Source organism: Colius striatus, chromosome 15 (genome assembly GCF_028858725.1).
Source record: "Colius striatus isolate bColStr4 chromosome 15, bColStr4.1.hap1, whole genome shotgun sequence".
NCBI classification, from domain to species: Eukaryota; Metazoa; Chordata; class Aves; order Coliiformes; family Coliidae; genus Colius; species Colius striatus.
Genome location: NC_084773.1, coordinates 6,672,746 through 6,690,040, shown reverse-complemented (window position 1 = coordinate 6,690,040; position 17,295 = coordinate 6,672,746). Strand labels below are relative to the sequence as shown.

Sequence of the window (17,295 nt, the reverse complement as noted above, 5' to 3'; positions counted from 1 at the left end):
AGGTGGTGGTACACAGAGATTGAATGGTGTGTGTGTATTGAGAGCTCGGGAATAGGGCTTGTTTGGGCTCATTAGGAAAATAGTGTGTGACCAGAAATAGCAAGTTTCATGTGTTTGAGAGGAGCAGGTTACTGAAGGGTGTTGCTGTCACATTTTGCCATTCAAAGATGACCACGGTGATAAAGCAGTTCTTCTTGTGGCTTGGGATTTATTTTTTATCAGTGCCTTTACTGGCCTCAAGTTGCCCCAGGAGAGGTTCAGATGGGAGCTGAGGTAGAAGTGTTTTCCTGAGAGGGTTGTCAGCCCCTGTGCCAGGCTGCCCAGGGAGGTGAGGATTCCCTGGAACTATTGCTGTGGTGCTGAGGGCCCTGGGTTAGTGCTGGGCTTGGCAGAGTGATGGCAAGGGTTGGACCCCAGGAGCTTAAAGGGCTTTTCCAACTGAAATGATTTTATAAAATCATCTCTTTTTGTTCATCAAAGCAGACTTCAGAAGTATGCCCTGCTTGGTCTTGCAGAGCAATCAGTGATGCTCTCTAACACTGAACACAAGGGCCCGAACTTCTTTGGTGACTGAGGCCTTTTGTTGTGCTAGTGGTGTTGCCATTGGTAGATTATTATTGAGGGACCTGAAGTGCTTAGACTAGAAGATCATACAGCACTGAGAGCACAGTGTGCAGAGGGATGAGAGCAGAGATGGTTCTTCATTTGCATTTAAAGTTTCCTATTCCACATCATTTCAGTGTAGCCAGCTAGACTCAGGAAAGCTGCTGCAGCTACCTAGTAATGACAAAAAGGGTGATTTAAATTGTCTTCTGGTCTTCTGCGTAGCTCGTAAGTGGCACAGAAATGGCATCAAGAAACCCAGGTCCCATAGATACGAATCTCTCAAAGGGGTGAGTATTTTTATTGGTATTCCCAGGCTGTTGAGCCTTTGAGGCTTAACCATGAAAAAAAATCCAGTATCTGTGATATTTTGACTGACATATTTTTGCAGACAGAAGCTTGGTTTTCAGATGGTCAGAACCACTGTGGGTTCCTGTTTTCTCTTCTGCTTACCTTGCATGCAGCTGTGATGTCTCTTTAATTCCTGTCAAATCCACCCCTCTATCTATAAAACTGGTTTTTAGTCCTTGGTCAGTCTTTGTCCTGCTCAGGTGGGTGTCACTAACTGCTGCTTGCAGTGAGACAAGCACATCTCATTAGAATTGCTTTTCCCCTCTTTGTATTCTGCTGTGTCTCCTACTTCTCTGCACCCTTCAGTATTATTTTACTATCTGTAATAATCCAGAAAACTTCTCTCAGCAGATGAGGAATTGGCATTTCTAGACAATGTGTGTGAAAATGGTGTAATTTTGCTTTTTCTTATATTGGGCAAGTGATACAAGAGGATTTTTTTTGTCACACAACTGAAAGCAGGACTTTCTGGCTTTGGAGACGGTTTAGATTCTGCTTTGTGGATGTGATTATTGGATGTCACCTAAGGCCAATGGCATCCTGGGGTGCATTAAGAAGTGTGGGCAGCACATGGAGGGAGGTTCTCCTACCCCTCTACTCAGCCCTTGTGAGGCCTAATCTGGAGTCCCATGTCTAGCTCTGGGCTCCCCAGCTCGAGGGACAGGGAACTGCTGGAGAAAGGCCGGTGCAGGGCCACCAAGATGATCAAGAGACTGGAACATCTTCCTTATGAGGAAAGGCTGTGGGAACTGGGGCTATTTAGCCTAGGAGAAGACTGAGAAGGGGACCTCATCACTACTTAAAGAGTGTACGTCAGGAGGATGGGGCAGCATTTTCTTCTCCTGTGTCCAGTGACAGCACAAGAGGTAATGGACAAAAGCTAGAACACAAACAGTTCCACTTAAACATGAGGAAAAACTGCTTTACAGTAAGGGTGAGTGAGGGAGCCCTGGCCCAGGCTGCCATGGGAGGGTGTGGAGGCTCCTTCTCAAAAGATTTCCAAACTCACCTGAACTTATTCCTGTGTCCCCTGATTGAGGGAAACCTGCTTTAGCAGGGAATTGGGCTGGGTGATCTTCAGAAGACCCTTCCAACCCCCACCATTCTGTGATTCTGCATAGCTCAGTGAGGGATCAGTCCTGCTCCCTCCTGCAGATGGTCCAGCAGTCTGTCTCCTTGCACTGAGAGGGCGGGAGTTAAGGTGGCAAAATCCTCCTACCTGTGTGTATATCAGTGAGACAAGAGCTGGTGGTTCTGAGAATCGGTCCTAGATGTGACAGGATGCGTTAGCCAGCCCTTAGCTGACAAAAACTGGAGAGCTATGCTTTGATGTGCTGGCACTTTTTGCTTTTAATGTAAAAGGAAAGGCCTGAGGAAGTGTGATTGGGGTTTACCCTAGGACTACACTGTGTACTCACATGCCAAGGTTGATGGTGCTTCAGATGCAGAATGTATTGTGACATGGAAATGAGATCTCTCTTGTTAGCAGCTTTGTTCAACTTGTCCTTTTCTTTCTATATGTTGATTGCTGGGGTTTTCAGTTTGTTTAAGGAAATTAAGGAAAATAGCTAGTTAAAGGATGGTTACAGATGGCCAAAATAGTTTTGTTGATGTAATAAATCAGAATTAATCACAGCAGCATTTGGGAATAACTGGAACAATCTGGAGATACATGTTTCCACATATGTCCCTTCTACAACATGACTGATTCTTTTTTCTCCTCCTTATTCTTGCAGGTTGATCCCAAGTTTCTGAGGAACATGAGATTTGCAAAGAAACACAACAAAAAAGGACTGAAGAAGATGCAGGCCAACAATGCCAAGCAGGCTGCTCAGCAGAAAAAGGACTGATGTGGTTTAAGACAAAAAGAACCAATTTTGCTGTTGGCATGTGTGTGACGGCATTTTTATAAAAATAAAATTGGATGGAACAAAGTCTTCACCTCCCAAATTTTGAGGAGAACTCTCCAAAGGTCTTGTTTGAATTGTACTTTAGACAGCAGTTGTGCATCCGGCCTCTGTAGTGCCCTGTGTGTGGTTTTGTTGCCTGGCAGGTGGCGCCAGGCAGAGCTGTGCAGAGGTTTTGTGTTAATGCTGCCAGCCTCCACACACAGGGTGAAACAGCTGATTCCTTCTCACTGCTCTTCTACTGTAATTGTTGGTGCAGCTCATGAGCATTTATTCAAAGTCTGTTTTCAAGTTGTGAAATGTTTATTGAGTGAAGCTTTAACCAAGAAACAGGACTTTTCATACAAACTGAAGGCGGTGTTGCCTGGACTCCAGGGGGTGCTATTCAATACAGTGGGAAATATCTTTGAGGCTGACGTTGCATGTTCAGAGTTCTCACCACAGTTTTTGTGATGATCTCTAGCTCTGTTGCAGTGAGATTCCCCAGGGCTGTTGGGTGTCTGCTGCTTTGCTGCCCGGGTAAGGTGGTTACAGCTACAGAAATGCTGAGGAATGGGAGGGTGCAGAGTGCTGGCTGTGTGCGGTGTCAGAGGTCATAGCAGCTGGTGTTAGTGCTGTGTGTTTGTGTTCAGAAATATTTGAGAATATGGAAGGGTTAAGGGAGCTACCCTGGGAGCATGTAAGGTCATAGGGCTGTATAAAATGTCCTGACTTCATAGTTGGCGTGTTTTAGTGGAGGTTTTTCATTCTGGTAACAAAAAATACCTGATGAAATGTGCTGATTGATGAGATCAGGGAGTAACATTCAAAAGCCCGAGAGGGGCTGTGCCTGCCCTTGTTCCTGCTCTCCTTGGTTGGGTGAGGACAGAGCTTCACTCTCCCAAGTCACATCAGCCAGCAAAGCTGGTTCAAGAGTTACTTCTTTGCTGGAATGAGACACTTTAAGATGCAATGAGTTCTTCCTGAAGTTGCAATTCCAACGCTTGTCCACGTGGTGGCGTGAATCCATGGAGCCACACAAGGGCTGGGAGTCCCCAGTTGTCTTCTGACTTGGCAGTGAGCAGCAAAACACCTGCTGCATTATAACTAATAATTCAACTGAAACATCCAGTTAATGTCACTTTTTTAAACAGTTTATCCAATTACCAGAGGGCAATTTTATTTGAACAAGGTACATATTTTATATTCTTTATGGCTTAAATGCAAAAGTCTCCCCAGTTCTGCTTTTTAACTGGTTTTGACTGATGAAAAATACAACTCAGCCCCAAGTCAAGCAATACATACATTTACTAAATTAAAACTTGAGAGTTAAGGGCTTTTAAAGTCTGAAGAAAGCCTGCAACCCTCTGCTGTCTGATTCCTGCTGTGTGTCTCTTGGACTATTGTGGAGGCTGAGGTTTGTCAGCTGATAGGCTGTGCTGGGGAATGTACAGTCACAGTTTTCATACCACCAGGTACAATCTGCTGAATAGCCAAGACAAAAGGTGATCTGGTCTCTGTTGCCCTCAGGTGTGCCAGGTCAACTGGTGAGAGGTTGCTTGTGGTGTGAATTCCCCCTGGAGAGGGGATTTTTTTAATGTCACCTGGAGAGATCCACTGGGCTCAGCAGCCCCTGAGTGCCTCTGGGTGCTGTGGGTCTTGAGCTATGGCTGATGCTTGCCCTTCTTGAGCAGATTTGTCTACAAAAGCAGGATTGTCTAGATATGGTTCATGTTGGCATGCACACCTGGCAACTTCAGCCACCAGCCCAGGGCTGGCAGAGAGACCTGGCGTGGAGAAATGTCCCCTTGGGCTGCTGCTGGTGTTGGAGGAGACAAGAGTGGCTGTTCCAGCTGTGTGAGTGAAGGTCAGGCTGCTGCAGGTATGTGTTGTCCTTAGCAGAGGACTTGGTGTTTGGCAGGCTGCACCTTCACATGTGTGTCTGCACATCTCCAACCTGTTCTAAGTTCTGTGCTTAGAGTCTCTACCACTTAAGACTTCTCTAAGAAGAGAGATTTCATCTCTAAACCCCCTGGTGTCTTCCCAGAGTGCTTGTGTTGTGAGAGTAGCTCACCCACAGGATGCAGTTTGAGGGAAGAGGCATGAGCCAGGCTGGGAAAAGGATGCTGGCACCTTAACAAGAAGCAGAGAAGATTTGGGCTTCCTGTGGCTCCAGGCAGCTCCCCTGGGCCTGCCTTCAGAGGCTGCCTTTTCATCTGCCTGCCCTTCATGCTGCCCTTCAGTGGGCCAGCTTCCCAAATAAGGCCTTGCTGTCTTTCTGACCAAAATAGCGGCTGCGTGACAAAATGCAGCACGGAGGAACGTAACCTTAATCCAGGCATCATTGTGTAGCAAGAGACAGGAATCCTGTGAGCTTCCCCAGCAGCTTGGTGTCAGGTTTGTTGTTGTCTGCTCCCTGCACACATGGTGGTCCTGCAGGACACTGCCCAGACGTCAGTTCATCACCTATTGCCTTTTCTAACCCTGCAATGACTCAGTCCACAACTTCCCTCTTTGTTACAGAGGTTGCCCCAGCCCAGAAGGGACAGGCAGCTGCAAAGGGGAGCCTGTGCTGACATGGCCTCTTGGTGGGCCTTCATCCTCTTTCGTTTGCCTTGTGAAATCATTTAAGTTGTGTTGGTCAAGTGAGGCTGACGATCCGTTTTGGGAGGATTGCGTATGCAGAGCCCAGGAGCGGGAACTGGCAGCTGTGGCCCACTTGAAACTATTCCCATTACACAGAGCTCTGTCATCTTTGATATTTAAAAACTTCAAAACCCTTGCAATGAAATCCTTGGTATCCTGCAGGAAGCCAATGAGCTTGAGAGTGTCTGCTCAGGTACTGCTGTGCATCAGGCTGTATATGTTTTGTGCTTACTGCTGCTGTACATCGTACCTGCTGCTGCTGATTTTGCTCCTTTACAATTAAGAAGGCTCCATATCAAGTTCCAGTTTGGCACCTTTCTTCCCTTGGATTAAATAGAGAGTAAAGGGCATGTAACCAAATACTGAGTTGACTCATTTGACAAAGATGAGCCATCATGCTGAAAGCCAAGAGCACACACTGAGGAGGAGAAATCAAAGTGCTCCAAACCTCTGTGGTGGGACAGAGTATTCACTGGGGACTTTGATGTGCACAGTGAAACTGAAAGGCAGGGCTGGAGGTGTGCTGCTCTGTCTCCCCTCACTGCCTTTCAGAAACATGTGCAAGCAAAAAGCAGTTAACAGAATGGTGGCTGTAGGTGAGATGTAGGGGTTTTATTAGGGCGATGTGTACAAGGTGTGCTCAGATCTTCCTCAGTGCAGTCACTTGATTCACACAGCAAAGTTTTACAGAGGGCTGAAGAGAGGCCTCAAATACACTGGAGAAGCTGCAAGCCAGGGCAGGAATGAAATCTACTGCCAGTGAAAGCAAACAGATCAAATGGCCTGAGGGCTGTGCCTGTGCCCAGTGGCACAACTGCTGTCTCCTGCCAGCACAGCTCCTATCTCAGCTGAGAGAGTCAAGAGCACTCAGGTCCAGGGGCTGATTCAGTGGTAAATGGCTTTTGGCCTGATTTAAAATGGAACAATTCTTTCAATGAGTTTTTTCCCTCCAAGAAGTGCGTGTGGACACGTGTTACGTTCTGTCAAGCCTGCAGGCACCTGAAGCTGACTGCACATGCAGGGAAAGCTGCAAATCTGTGTGGAGTTGCACAGACGTGTGGGCTCCTCTGGGTGGTTTTTGCTCATCATTAACAGGTCTCCAGGCACACCCCCTCTGTGGAGGCTTCAGCCAGGCTGATCCCGTGCTTTCCAGCCACCTAGCCCACTCAGCAGCCTGTCATGTCATGTTACATTCCTGAGGCAGTTGTTGCTGTGCTTTAGCCACCAGTGAGCTCCACCTGCTGTGCCCAGGCTGCAGCATTTGGAGGACGAGTGCATTCAGGCAGACTGCTCCTGCAGCAGTCTCTCTGGCTCCGTGCAGGGCATGCTGACCTGCTGGCACCTCTGGCCCAGGGACTAAGAAAGTCCAAGTGTGCCAGCTCTTCCAGGGACAAGTTGCAGCTGCTATAAAATCTTTGTGTTCTCTCTCCAGCACCACCTCTTCTGTTTTACTCTCAGAAAACAATGGGCAGCCAGCGAGGTCATGGCTCACTGCTGCCGGTGAGCAGAGAAGGGAAGAGTCAAGACACGTGGCTGGGTGGCTCTGCAGCCATCCTTTTCCTTGGGGTTCAAACCTCTTGCAAGCCACCAAGTTGACTGAAGGGAGAAGGCTAACCTTATTTCTTCTCTTGTTCACCCTTCAGTAAGCAGGAGAGACTATCTTGGAGATGTCCTTGTTGGGTGTTGTGATCTTCCTTGACCAGATCCCGGGGCTGTTGGTGATGCTTGCTGAGATACCAGAGGAGGCTGTGGATTGCCTGTGAGCTGGATGGCTGTGGGGAGAGCTGGTGCCAGCTTGGCTCATGGCTTAAGCCCAGGTATTTGTGGAGGTTTCCAGGCCTGGGGCAAAGCATTTCAGCTGTGTCCTCAGAGCAGGTCTTGGTGGGAAGAGACTTTTGCTGGTACACTCAGGAGATGTAAAATGATTCTTTTTGATCTCTAGGCTACAGATTCATTGGAAACAGAAAATGGTAACACTTGAGAGCATTTCCTGTCATAGAGTTGCTTCACCCAGCACATTTCTGTGTCTGCTGGCTTCTGATACATATACAATATGAATATGGCACTTGGGACACAACACCACCACGTTAACATTACAGGCTTGGGGATGTGTGGCTGGAGAGCTGTCTGGGGAAAAAGGACCTGGGGGTGTTGGTGAACATGAGCCAGCAGTGTGCTCAGGTGACCAAGAAGGCCAATGGCATCCTGGCTTGTATCAGAAATAGTGTGACCAACAGGATCAGGGAAATGACTGCCTCCCTCAGCACTGGTGAGGCTGCATCTCTACTGCTATGTTCAGTTTTCACTATAAGAAAGACACTGAGGTGCTGGAGTGTGTCCAGAGACAGGCAACAGAGCTGGGGAAGAGTCTGGAGCACAAGGCTGATGGGGAAAGACTGAGGGAGCTGGCGCTGTTTAGTCTGGAGGAGGCTGAGCACTCTCTACAAGTACTTGACAGGAGGTTGTGGGAAGGTGGGGATAGGTGTCTTCTCCCAAGCAACAAGTTACAGTACAATAGGAAATGGCCTCAAGTTGCACCAGGGGAGGTTAGATTGAAGATTAGCAGGAGATTTTTTTCCCCTGAGAGGATTGTCAGACACTGGCACAGGCTGCCCAGGGAGATGCTGGAGTCCCCATCCCTGCTGAGGGCCATGGGCTGGTGGTAAGGTTGGCACTAAGGTGAGTGACAGTTTGTAAGGTGAGTAGTTGGACTTTTCCAACCAAAATGATGCTGTGACTCCACAGAGGAGGGGAAAAAAAAAAGCTGTTTTTGTGAGGAGAGGCAGAAGGGTGCAGTGGGTGTGAGGCAGTGACATGGCACCATGCTCACACCACAGCTGAGGGCAGCAGCACCGGGGCTTGCACCAACGTAGCCTCAAGCCTTGCCCTGCCAATGTTTGTTTTGCTTGGGTAAACGTTTGATTTTAGCAACATGACTGCAATGTGTGAGCTGTGCTGGGGCTGTAGTTTAATTGGAGGAGGCAGCTATGTGCAGGGAGAGCTGCTAATGCCTCAGGAATGCTGTGCTTCCTTGGGATGAGAAAAGATGGTGCCTGAGGCCCTTGGGGACAGCACAGCTTCTCCTCAGCCCTGCTGTTACACCATGCCTAGGGGCCAAGACCCAGAGCGGGGTCATGACTTGCCCAGGGACCCTGAGGCCCAAATGGATGTGATTTCTGAGAGAAAATCAGGTGTTGCACTTATTGTGGTGAGGCTCCTGCCCAGGGCTGTTGGAGGACTGTGAGGTGCCACGGAGCTGCTGCCTCCTGCCAGGCTGGGTGAGGTGAGAAGGAGGTAGCCAGCCAAACTTAGGAATGGCTTTTATTCTCATTTCCAAAGGAAACTGAGTTCTCACTGCATGCACCACAAGGTGGCAATCAGCACGGCAGGAAGGAGGCAGGGGTGTCCCTTCAGGACAGCTGAGGCAAGAGTGTGAAGGAGCAGGACTGTCCCTCACTGGTGGATTTCAGTGAGGGTGTAAGTGGTTGTTAATCCACATTTAGTCACTAAAACTGCCAAAGCTGCACTTAAACCAGCAGGCACAGTACCTCCTGAGCCTGCTCACCATGGCAGGGCTGAGGAGCCACATCATGGCAGCTCCCCACTGAGCACCTGTGGCCCCGATGGCTGGGCTTTGCCACTGGGCTGGCAGCACAACACCTCCTTGGAGGCTAAAAGCTGCTGCTGGGGTGTCACCTTGTGAGATGCAGCTTGCAGGCATGTGACATGGCCCCATTAGCTGTGAGTAAACGACCAGGGTGAAGCTCTTGCTAAACTGCCAAGGAACAACCACCTGAGGCACTTGGTATTAACACATTTTATTTTCCCAGTGGCCACCCTTCTCAGCACTCAGTCTTCATGCCAGTAGCCAGGGAACTTAGCCAAGGAGATGAGATGCAGGACTGGAGGGGTTTAGCAGATTCAGGCTGTTGATGTGGCCTCAGGTTTATTCAACTCCCTTCATAAACTCCAGGAACTCTGCCAAGGAGAAGACATTGGAGACAAGGGGTGTGAGCTGGGACTGAAGTGCCATCGCAGCTGCCCAGCATGCTCTTGGCAGCTTTCCCCAGCCCTGTCTCCCTTTCCACCCCCACTCCCCTGGAGATGTGTGAAAGGCTGAGGGGCAATGGCTACTGCTTCTCTGGCTGTGGCGAGGACTCCTTGTGACTGCTGCTGGAAATGTCACTGGAGCCCAGCATCACCTTCTGCTGCACCCAAAATGCCAGAGGTGAATGCCCGGAGAGGGACACGGCCACCGACTGAGCTCAGAAGTGGTCTGGGGTCATTTTAGCAGCATCACCTTCATAGATTTGAGGTGGTGCTTGTGCTCAGAGGGCAGGAGAGGAGAGGTCTCTGGTGAAAAGCAGCACTGCTGCAGTGCAGGCTGGCTTGTGCAGCATGAGGACAGTTAAGGCAATCGCAGGCCCTTGCTGCTATTTCACGAGTGTAAGACCCCTCTGTTGCTGTGCAAACACCCCCTGCAGCCACATGCATTGCCCAGCTTGCATGAGCTTATGCCCATCCAAGAGGCAACCAAGAGAGCTGCCTGGGGCACTCTCAAGGGCTCATGACCAAACTGCACCCAAGAGTCCTACCATCATAGTCAATCCTGCCATCATTGTTTTTATCCCCATCTCTCATCAGTTCTTCTATGTCATCCTCGGTGATGGTCTCTCCCGTGGCCTGCAGCATGATCTTCAGTTCCTCGAGGTCAATGTAGCCATCAGCATTTCTGTGTGAGGACAGAAGGGCTCAGGAGCAGAGCAGCATGCTGGGGAGGGGAGCCAGGGCAAGGGTGCTGCTCCCACCACCCCCCGCTGCTGCGCCTACGGCTCTTACTTATCAAACATCCTGAAGAGATCCGAGAGTTCCTCTTCAGTTTTTCCTTTGCTGTCATCTTTCATACACCGGACCATCATAACAAGGAACTCATCAAAGTCAACAGTGCCACTGCCTGCAGGCAGAATAAACACCATCAGCTGGGGGGTAGCACTGAGTGAGAGACCACGCTGCTAACCAAGGACCAGAACTCCGGATCAACACTTCCTTTAGTAACCAAGGACCAAAACTCACGGCAGCAGCCCTGCAGCAAGAGGCAGCTTTCAGGACTCTTGAGTGATTGAGGCCCTGCACTGAATTTTACCTTCCACAGTCATTTTGGCAAGGTAGAATGAACTAAAAGTCCTACTGGAAGCACCAGTGAATGGAAACTGCTGCTATGGAGATACTTGTCCGTCTCACGGAGGTGTGAGTAACAAAAGCTCTGGAAGGCAGGTATGCATGCAGGGTGATTTTGCCCCAGCAGTACAGCACTGTTTTCAGTGACACAGCTGTTGTCCTGTTTTGCCTGATGTTTAAGTGCTTTTTTATTTTCCAGTCATTTAGTATGGTAGTGCTGCCCAGCTTGCAGACAGTGGATTTTGTGGTGTGTGATCACTGGCACACGGATTTAATCAATGCTGACAGTTATTTGTGTGTGTACACTTGAGCAGTGGAAGACCTTCCTGTGTTGTGGTGTTCCTGAAATGCCACATGAATGTAGCAGTTGCTACACTCAGCCTATATTTAGGGGGTTTTAAGTATATCTCTGCAATTTCAGAGCAACCTCCACAATCAAGTTCAAGCAGTCTGATCATTATAGGAATAATAACTTTACAGTTGCTCTGGTAGTTTCCTATAGGAACCACGCTGAAGTTTGGTGTCCTTCAAAATCACAGCATTGCAGGTTGCTCCCTACAGGCTGTGGCTGTCCCCAGCACAGATCCTGCCAGTGCTGCACAGCGTTCCCAACCTGCACCATGCCCCACACATCTGCAGGCATCAGGGTGGTGCTTGGGAGAGTGGAAGAAACCCAAATCTCTCACCGTCCTCATCCACCTCGTCTATCATCTCCTGCAGCTCCTCGGGGGTGGGGTTCTGCCCCAGCATCCGCATCACCTTCCCCAGCTCCTTGGTGCTGATGCAACCATCCTCTGCCCCCAGCACGAAGATGTCAAAAGCAGCCTTGAACTCTGGGAACAGAGGGGAGAGAGAGGAGATTGGGGGGGGGGTGTCTTGCCCCACACCTCAACACTGCAGGCAGGTGGCTCAGGGGCAGGGGGCTTGTCCCAGGCACAGCATCCCCAGCACTGCCCAGGCACATACATGGAAACGGCTTCATTTAAATGCTTGGTGGATTGAAACCCCTGGATCATGCCCCGCTTTGGGCAGTACAACCAAAGCATTTTTGGGGGTATAATTGCTGAGGCAGGCTGGGCTGCTGGCTGGGGAGTTTGTCTTTAGGCTGTAGTGTCAAGCTCAAGCTGCACCTACCATTTTTTTGCTCTTCTGTCAGCTGCTCAACCTGCAAGGAAAACAGAGACCAAGTCTTTTTCATCAGCAGCATCATTAAGTGTTAAAAGGACATGTTATTGGTTCACAGCCTTTGCAAAGTGAACCAAGCTTCACAACAGGCACCCTCATGGACTACATGATGTATGACCAGTGCAGTTTTAATGTCAAGACTTTTCATGGTGTAAGACATTCCTCCTTTTAAAAATCATTCCCAACTCCTTTGAAGTGAACATCGTTCCTCTAGAGCACTGCACATGATGCACAGCAGCAGTAGCCCTTACACAAGCAAGGGAGACCCACTGGGAAAAGCATTTGTCCCTGTCAACCACGGAGGGATGATCTCTTGTTGCTGGCAGGCTTCACAGCAGGATGGTTGCACTGCTGAGGGCTGCTCGTGCGTGGGCTGAGGCCAGGTCAGAGGTGGGATGTGCTGGGGAGGTCCCTGGGGAGGGAGAGGTGCACAAGACCATCTATAGTAGTTGCTCTTCAGTCCTGGATTCAAAAAACTACCTGTACTATCCAAAGCATTAACAGTTTGTCTGCTCCTGCGGGAGTCAGTGTTTAATTACCAAGATTGCTGCCTCTGAAGGGAGCTGCTGTTCCCTTTAGCCTGCTTTGTATGGCTCCCTGAAGAAATGGGCTGTGCAGCCATTAGATGTTAACCAAAACAGGCTGGCAGATTATTCCCAAAGAATTAATTCCCCACAGATGATCAGTGGGAGCTTGTTAGTGAGCATGAATCCATGAAAATCATCAATGAGGAGAGCAAAGAGGGATCCATCAGCTCTGTGCTGTACCTCTTTAAGTGCATTTCTGTCTTGGGCTTCATTCCTGCCTGCAGGTGCTGCTTATCTAGAATTGCTGACCCTTCTATCCAACTGCCTCTTTGGTAGCATCCATGAAAACACTGACTGTTCCTTCCTATGCTGGTCAACAGCCTCTCTGGAGTCAGACAGATATGACTCCCTGCAAGGGCTACTGTGCAGAGGGTGCCTGACCCCCCTAACGTCTCTTACTACCATCCCTATGTGAGCAGGCCACAACACCCATCCCCACCATGGTTTGCTTGAGGCAGAACCTCATAACCCAGGGTTGTGGCACCTTCTCTTTGAGGGTTGGCTGGTGCTTTTGCACTGAAGTGCAGTGGTTTTACAAAAGCCAGCTGGAAATCTTCCCTACTTGTGGCAAGAAGCAGGGAAAGTGCTTTCTCTTAGAAGAACAGAGCCTGCAAGAAGTGAGCAGCCAAGCCTTATCCCACTCCCCACACACTGGGAGGTGAAGACTTTCCAGTCAGAGAGCCCTAAGGACAGTGGCAGGATTGCTATTGCAGGACGAAGCCCCAAGCCCACCATGGTTCCAGGTCACTGGAGGCAAGCAGGCAACTGCCAGCCCGTTGTGGCTATTATCCCTCTGCCCATGCCCCCTTGGGTAACATGACCCTCTTGGTACATTTGCTATTTATAAGCCTGGGTGAGAGAGGTGCTGGAGATAAAGATGAGCTCCCCGATTGTTCCCAGGCTTTGGTATTTATCCTGCAGCCCTTTATCTGGACACTTGTCCCTGGCACTGTTCTTAGCATGCTTAATAGAGCCTAAAAATGTTCCCAAAATAGCTTTGTGTTTGCACACCCTTATCTAGGCATGAGTGGGCAAGATGAAAATCCATTGGGCTCTCTGGATGCACATAGGGAATTTGGCATAAATATAATACTACTATCTGTCAGCAGCATGCAGCAGATTAAACAATACTCGCTTTTGAAGCTTCCTTGACTACTGAAGTGACAGATGTAGAGCTAGGCTGTCTGTAAATTAAGTGCAATGTAGCTACAGAGTGACACTTTTATTACAGAGATGTCTCCTGAGCTGTTTATTGTGCCCTCTGGACATGGCTGCTGTCGTGGCTTTATTCCTCTGTTCCCTCCATGGCAGGGACAGGTCTGTCCAGCTGCAGTGGGAGAAGGCCAGCACTAAGGTCACAGCACTGTGGCTGCTGTGGTAACCCCAAGTTTGCCCTACTTTGCTTTTATCAGCTCTCTTCTTCATCAACTTCCAGTTGAAGTCAGACAGGGGAAGCTGAAGGTCCTGAATTTTTTTCCAGGTAAATGTTTTCTTATAGTTAAATCTTGGGGAATAGATCCACTAAAAAGCTGTTTGTCTCAGCTGTGCCTGGCTTGGATGTGTTTTGCCTCTGTAAAGGTGCTGGCAGTGAATGCCCAGGACTTGAGCCCATGTTTGCCAGCATGCCCCCACCTTCAAACCAGCAGCAAAATCCTTATGAGAGCCCACTGGGTCTTTTGTGAGGCACATTCCCCTGGTCAAGGGCTCTATGTCTGGGACAAGTTTCTGATAGCTGATGTAGGAACTCTGAGGTTGTGCTCTGGTGCTGCAGTTACTTTTTCTCAGCTAAATTCCTCTGTGGTCCAACTCCATGAGCACCCACAGGTTTGGGGTAGATTCACCTGTGGATTTTTGCCCATTTCTGGGGCAGAGATTTGGAGAAAAGCTGCAGCTTACAGGTGGGAAAGAGTTTATTTTTAGATCTCTACACCCTTGCTGCCCCAGCTGACAGACTCTTGGCTATGGGCATCACCAGCTTACAAAGCACTTTCTCCCTCATTCGGGGCAGGAGGTGCCTAAACAGTGAGAAGAAGACCCGTGTCTCGAGTTGCAGAGAACAGATGTCATTAAAAAGATTAATTAAAGAAGCCTGGATTTACTTTTGATTTTATAGGTCTCATTTTTCTCCCTTTTGGAGATGTTGGTTGGAGGTCTCAGCACTTTCCCATACACCCTTTCCCTGGTCTTTTCACACCACTGGGGCTGACAGGCAGGTTCCATTTCAGGAGGTTTAGGGCTGACCAAAGGACAGAGGTGTGAACATTTTGGGATTTTTCATCAATTATATATCAAGCACTATCATTCTTACCTTTAAAAACCTTGGGATTAAAATAAGACTTGTTTGATGTATTTGCTGTGCCCTTGGTTAAAACCAAACCTGCTCAACTACCTATTTTAACCAAAAAAGCAAACAAACCAAACCACCAAGAAGCTCTTCTTCAACTCCATTTATGAAAGGGACACAGTAGCAATCCACACAATCCAGAATCTATTTTCATCCTTATTCCACTTGTGTACCACTGTCTGTCTCTGTTACAAAATAATGCAGCCTTCTTATTCCACACCAAATCGTTTGGGTTTAGGCAGCGAGCGCAGCGTGCAGCTGTGTAAGTTAAAATAGCCGTGAGGATGCTCTGCGTTCCCCCAGAGCATAGCTCACATTCTGGATTGCTGCAGAGCACATAGCAGGAGCACCAAAGCACAGAGGGATGTTTGGAAATAACTCACCAAAAAAATAAACCAACTGAGGGGGTTTTAAACCTCCCAGAAAGAAATATTCAGGCAAGGGAAGGGGGAACACAGCAATGGCAACACTACAAAGCACCAGGAAGAAGAGGGTGAGGTTCAACCCATACAAATGATGTTCATTTGATGAGAAACACTGTTCTGCTTTGTCTGAGCTCAAGCCAGCAGCCACCTCTTGTACTCTCGAGATTTGTATGGGATTTGCAACTTCACCTATGGGTCATCTCCCCGCCTTACAGTGGGGAACCAGGGGATTAGCTGTAAGTCATTTAACAGCACAGTTAGGAGTTTCACACTTAGGAGTGTGAAACCTTCAGAGCCATCAGTAGGAAAGGTCTGTGTCCTGGATGATGATGTTGACTAAAAGCTGACACCCTATAATTATTCCTTATTCTCACTTCTCCACTGAATTACCTCCATCCCAGCTTTGGTGAATCTCCTATAAAACCCCTGAAAACCCTTTAACACACCGCCCTCCCCTCGCAAAAACACAGTCCCAAGGAGAGGCGCTTACCGCCGCCTTATAGATGTCATCCATGGCTGCAGAGGGCGAGCGCGGGGCCGGGGCACGTCGGGCTCGCTCTGCGGCGCCGCGCGTCCGCCCGGCTCATATAGGGGGCTGCCCGCCCCGGGGATGTGACCAGCCCCCTGGCAGCCCCGCACGCCCGGCCCCTTCCCAGCCCAGCGCCGCGGCAATGCCTCGCCTGCGTGCCCCGGGATGGGGCCGGAGCCGAGCCCGACGCTGCCACGGCCGGCGCCGGCCCCAGCCCCGCTGTGGGGCAGCTGGGGGCTGCCCGCGGCTCGGGTGTGGGAAGGTGCGAGCCCTTGCGATGGAGTTTGACGGGATCCTTGATGATAGCGTGCAGAATTGGCTGTCCTGGCTGGACACCGTGTCACCTCCGTGTGTTCCCCCCTGGAAGCCGCGTTACGGAGATTACACCGTGCCTAATGAAACTGGGTAGTACGGGAGGGGCGTGCCTCCCAAAATATCCCTGTCCGGCAGCTAGTGTCCCCCAGGCACAGTGGGAAGAGGGGATGTTGGGAGCCATCCTCAAGCCCATGGGGGACCTGTGGCTGGTGCTGAGGAGCCACTGCCACATGCACGCAGGCGCTAAGGACAAGGGATGCGCAGTCCCAGGGACCAGAAGCGTGCAGCAGATGCATTTAGGCTGGGGCTGCAAATGCATTTAGGCTGGGGCTGCAAATGCATTTAGGCTGAGGCTGCAAAATGGGGGTAGTGAGGGGGTGGCTATCGACTGTGCTGGATTTCAGAGGTAATTCCCAGTCCTTTAGGAAGCCAGGACTCACCTGACCCAGCCAGTGAGCTGACCTGTTCCCACGGCGAATGGGGAAAACCCACGCTCCTGGATTTACCAGGAGTTTATCTCACCGCGCTGGAAACACACCAAAGGCCTCCAAGTGCCGACCAGCGTTTTCTCAACGCAGGGGAAAGCGTTTTTCATCCACAGCAACCCAAGCAAAACGCTTTCTGGTGACTCGGGGACTCCCTCTTGTGTCCAAAGGAGTTATGGATGGCGCTGCTGTTTCAAAGGGAAGTCTCACCTCCAGCTAGCTCACGTCAGCAACAGTGAAACGACTATGAATGCGGCTGAAATCCCTTCTCCTCTTAATAGAAATCATGTTGCACGCAAAAAGAAAACCCTGCTGTCCCTATGTAGCACTTAGCTGCATTTAAGGGATTGATTTTTGAAGCATGTTAGTCTTCAGAGGAGGAATACATCAATAATACATTTGCTTTGAACATAGAAAAGGCTTGTCCTTAGGTGGGGTTGCAGGCTGGGATGGGGGACCTACTGTACCCCCACACCCAACCATCACCCAAACCCCAGTGAAGTGCTGCCCTGAGGCAACCCCCAGCCCTGGGCTGCCTTCACCCCTTGAGACTCCCTGTGAGAAGGTGGGTGCTCAGCCTGGGCCCTGCCAGGCAGCACTGGAGAATCCCACCTGGCCTCATCCTTTTGTCCCAGGAGGTGACAGCTCTGACTCAGCCCCCTCAAAACAGCCCCTGGGATGTGTCAGAATATACCCAGGGCTGATGTGTGACAGGGGTACAAGCTCTAACATTGCCTTCAAAGGGCTGCAGCTGTGCTCCT

General features: G+C 49.8%; 2 protein-coding genes across 3 annotated transcripts in view; one reads left to right on the top strand and one right to left on the bottom strand.

Annotated features, from left to right (window-relative positions):
• Positions 1-2,888, top strand: part of RPL29 (ribosomal protein L29) — a 29,939-nt gene extending 27,051 nt beyond the window's left edge. For both annotated transcript variants that reach the window (XM_062008233.1, XM_062008232.1), the window contains exons 3-4: positions 829-893; positions 2,691-2,888. In XM_062008233.1, coding sequence (XP_061864217.1) covers positions 829-893; positions 2,691-2,804 — 179 coding nt within the window. In that variant the 3' untranslated portion in view covers positions 2,805-2,888. The remainder of the gene's footprint in view (positions 1-828; positions 894-2,690) is intronic.
• Positions 2,889-9,288: 6,400 nt separating this feature from the next.
• TNNC1 (troponin C1, slow skeletal and cardiac type) lies at positions 9,289-15,768 on the bottom strand. The gene is made up of 6 exons (XM_062008345.1): positions 15,696-15,768; positions 11,799-11,829; positions 11,351-11,497; positions 10,326-10,440; positions 10,082-10,218; positions 9,289-9,464 (listed from the first exon to the last, which is right to left on the bottom strand). Exons 1-6 carry the CDS (start codon positions 15,717-15,719, stop codon positions 9,433-9,435), a joined length of 486 nt encoding a protein of 161 aa, XP_061864329.1. The 5' UTR covers positions 15,720-15,768; the 3' UTR covers positions 9,289-9,432.
• Positions 15,769-17,295: the final 1,527 nt, after the last annotated feature.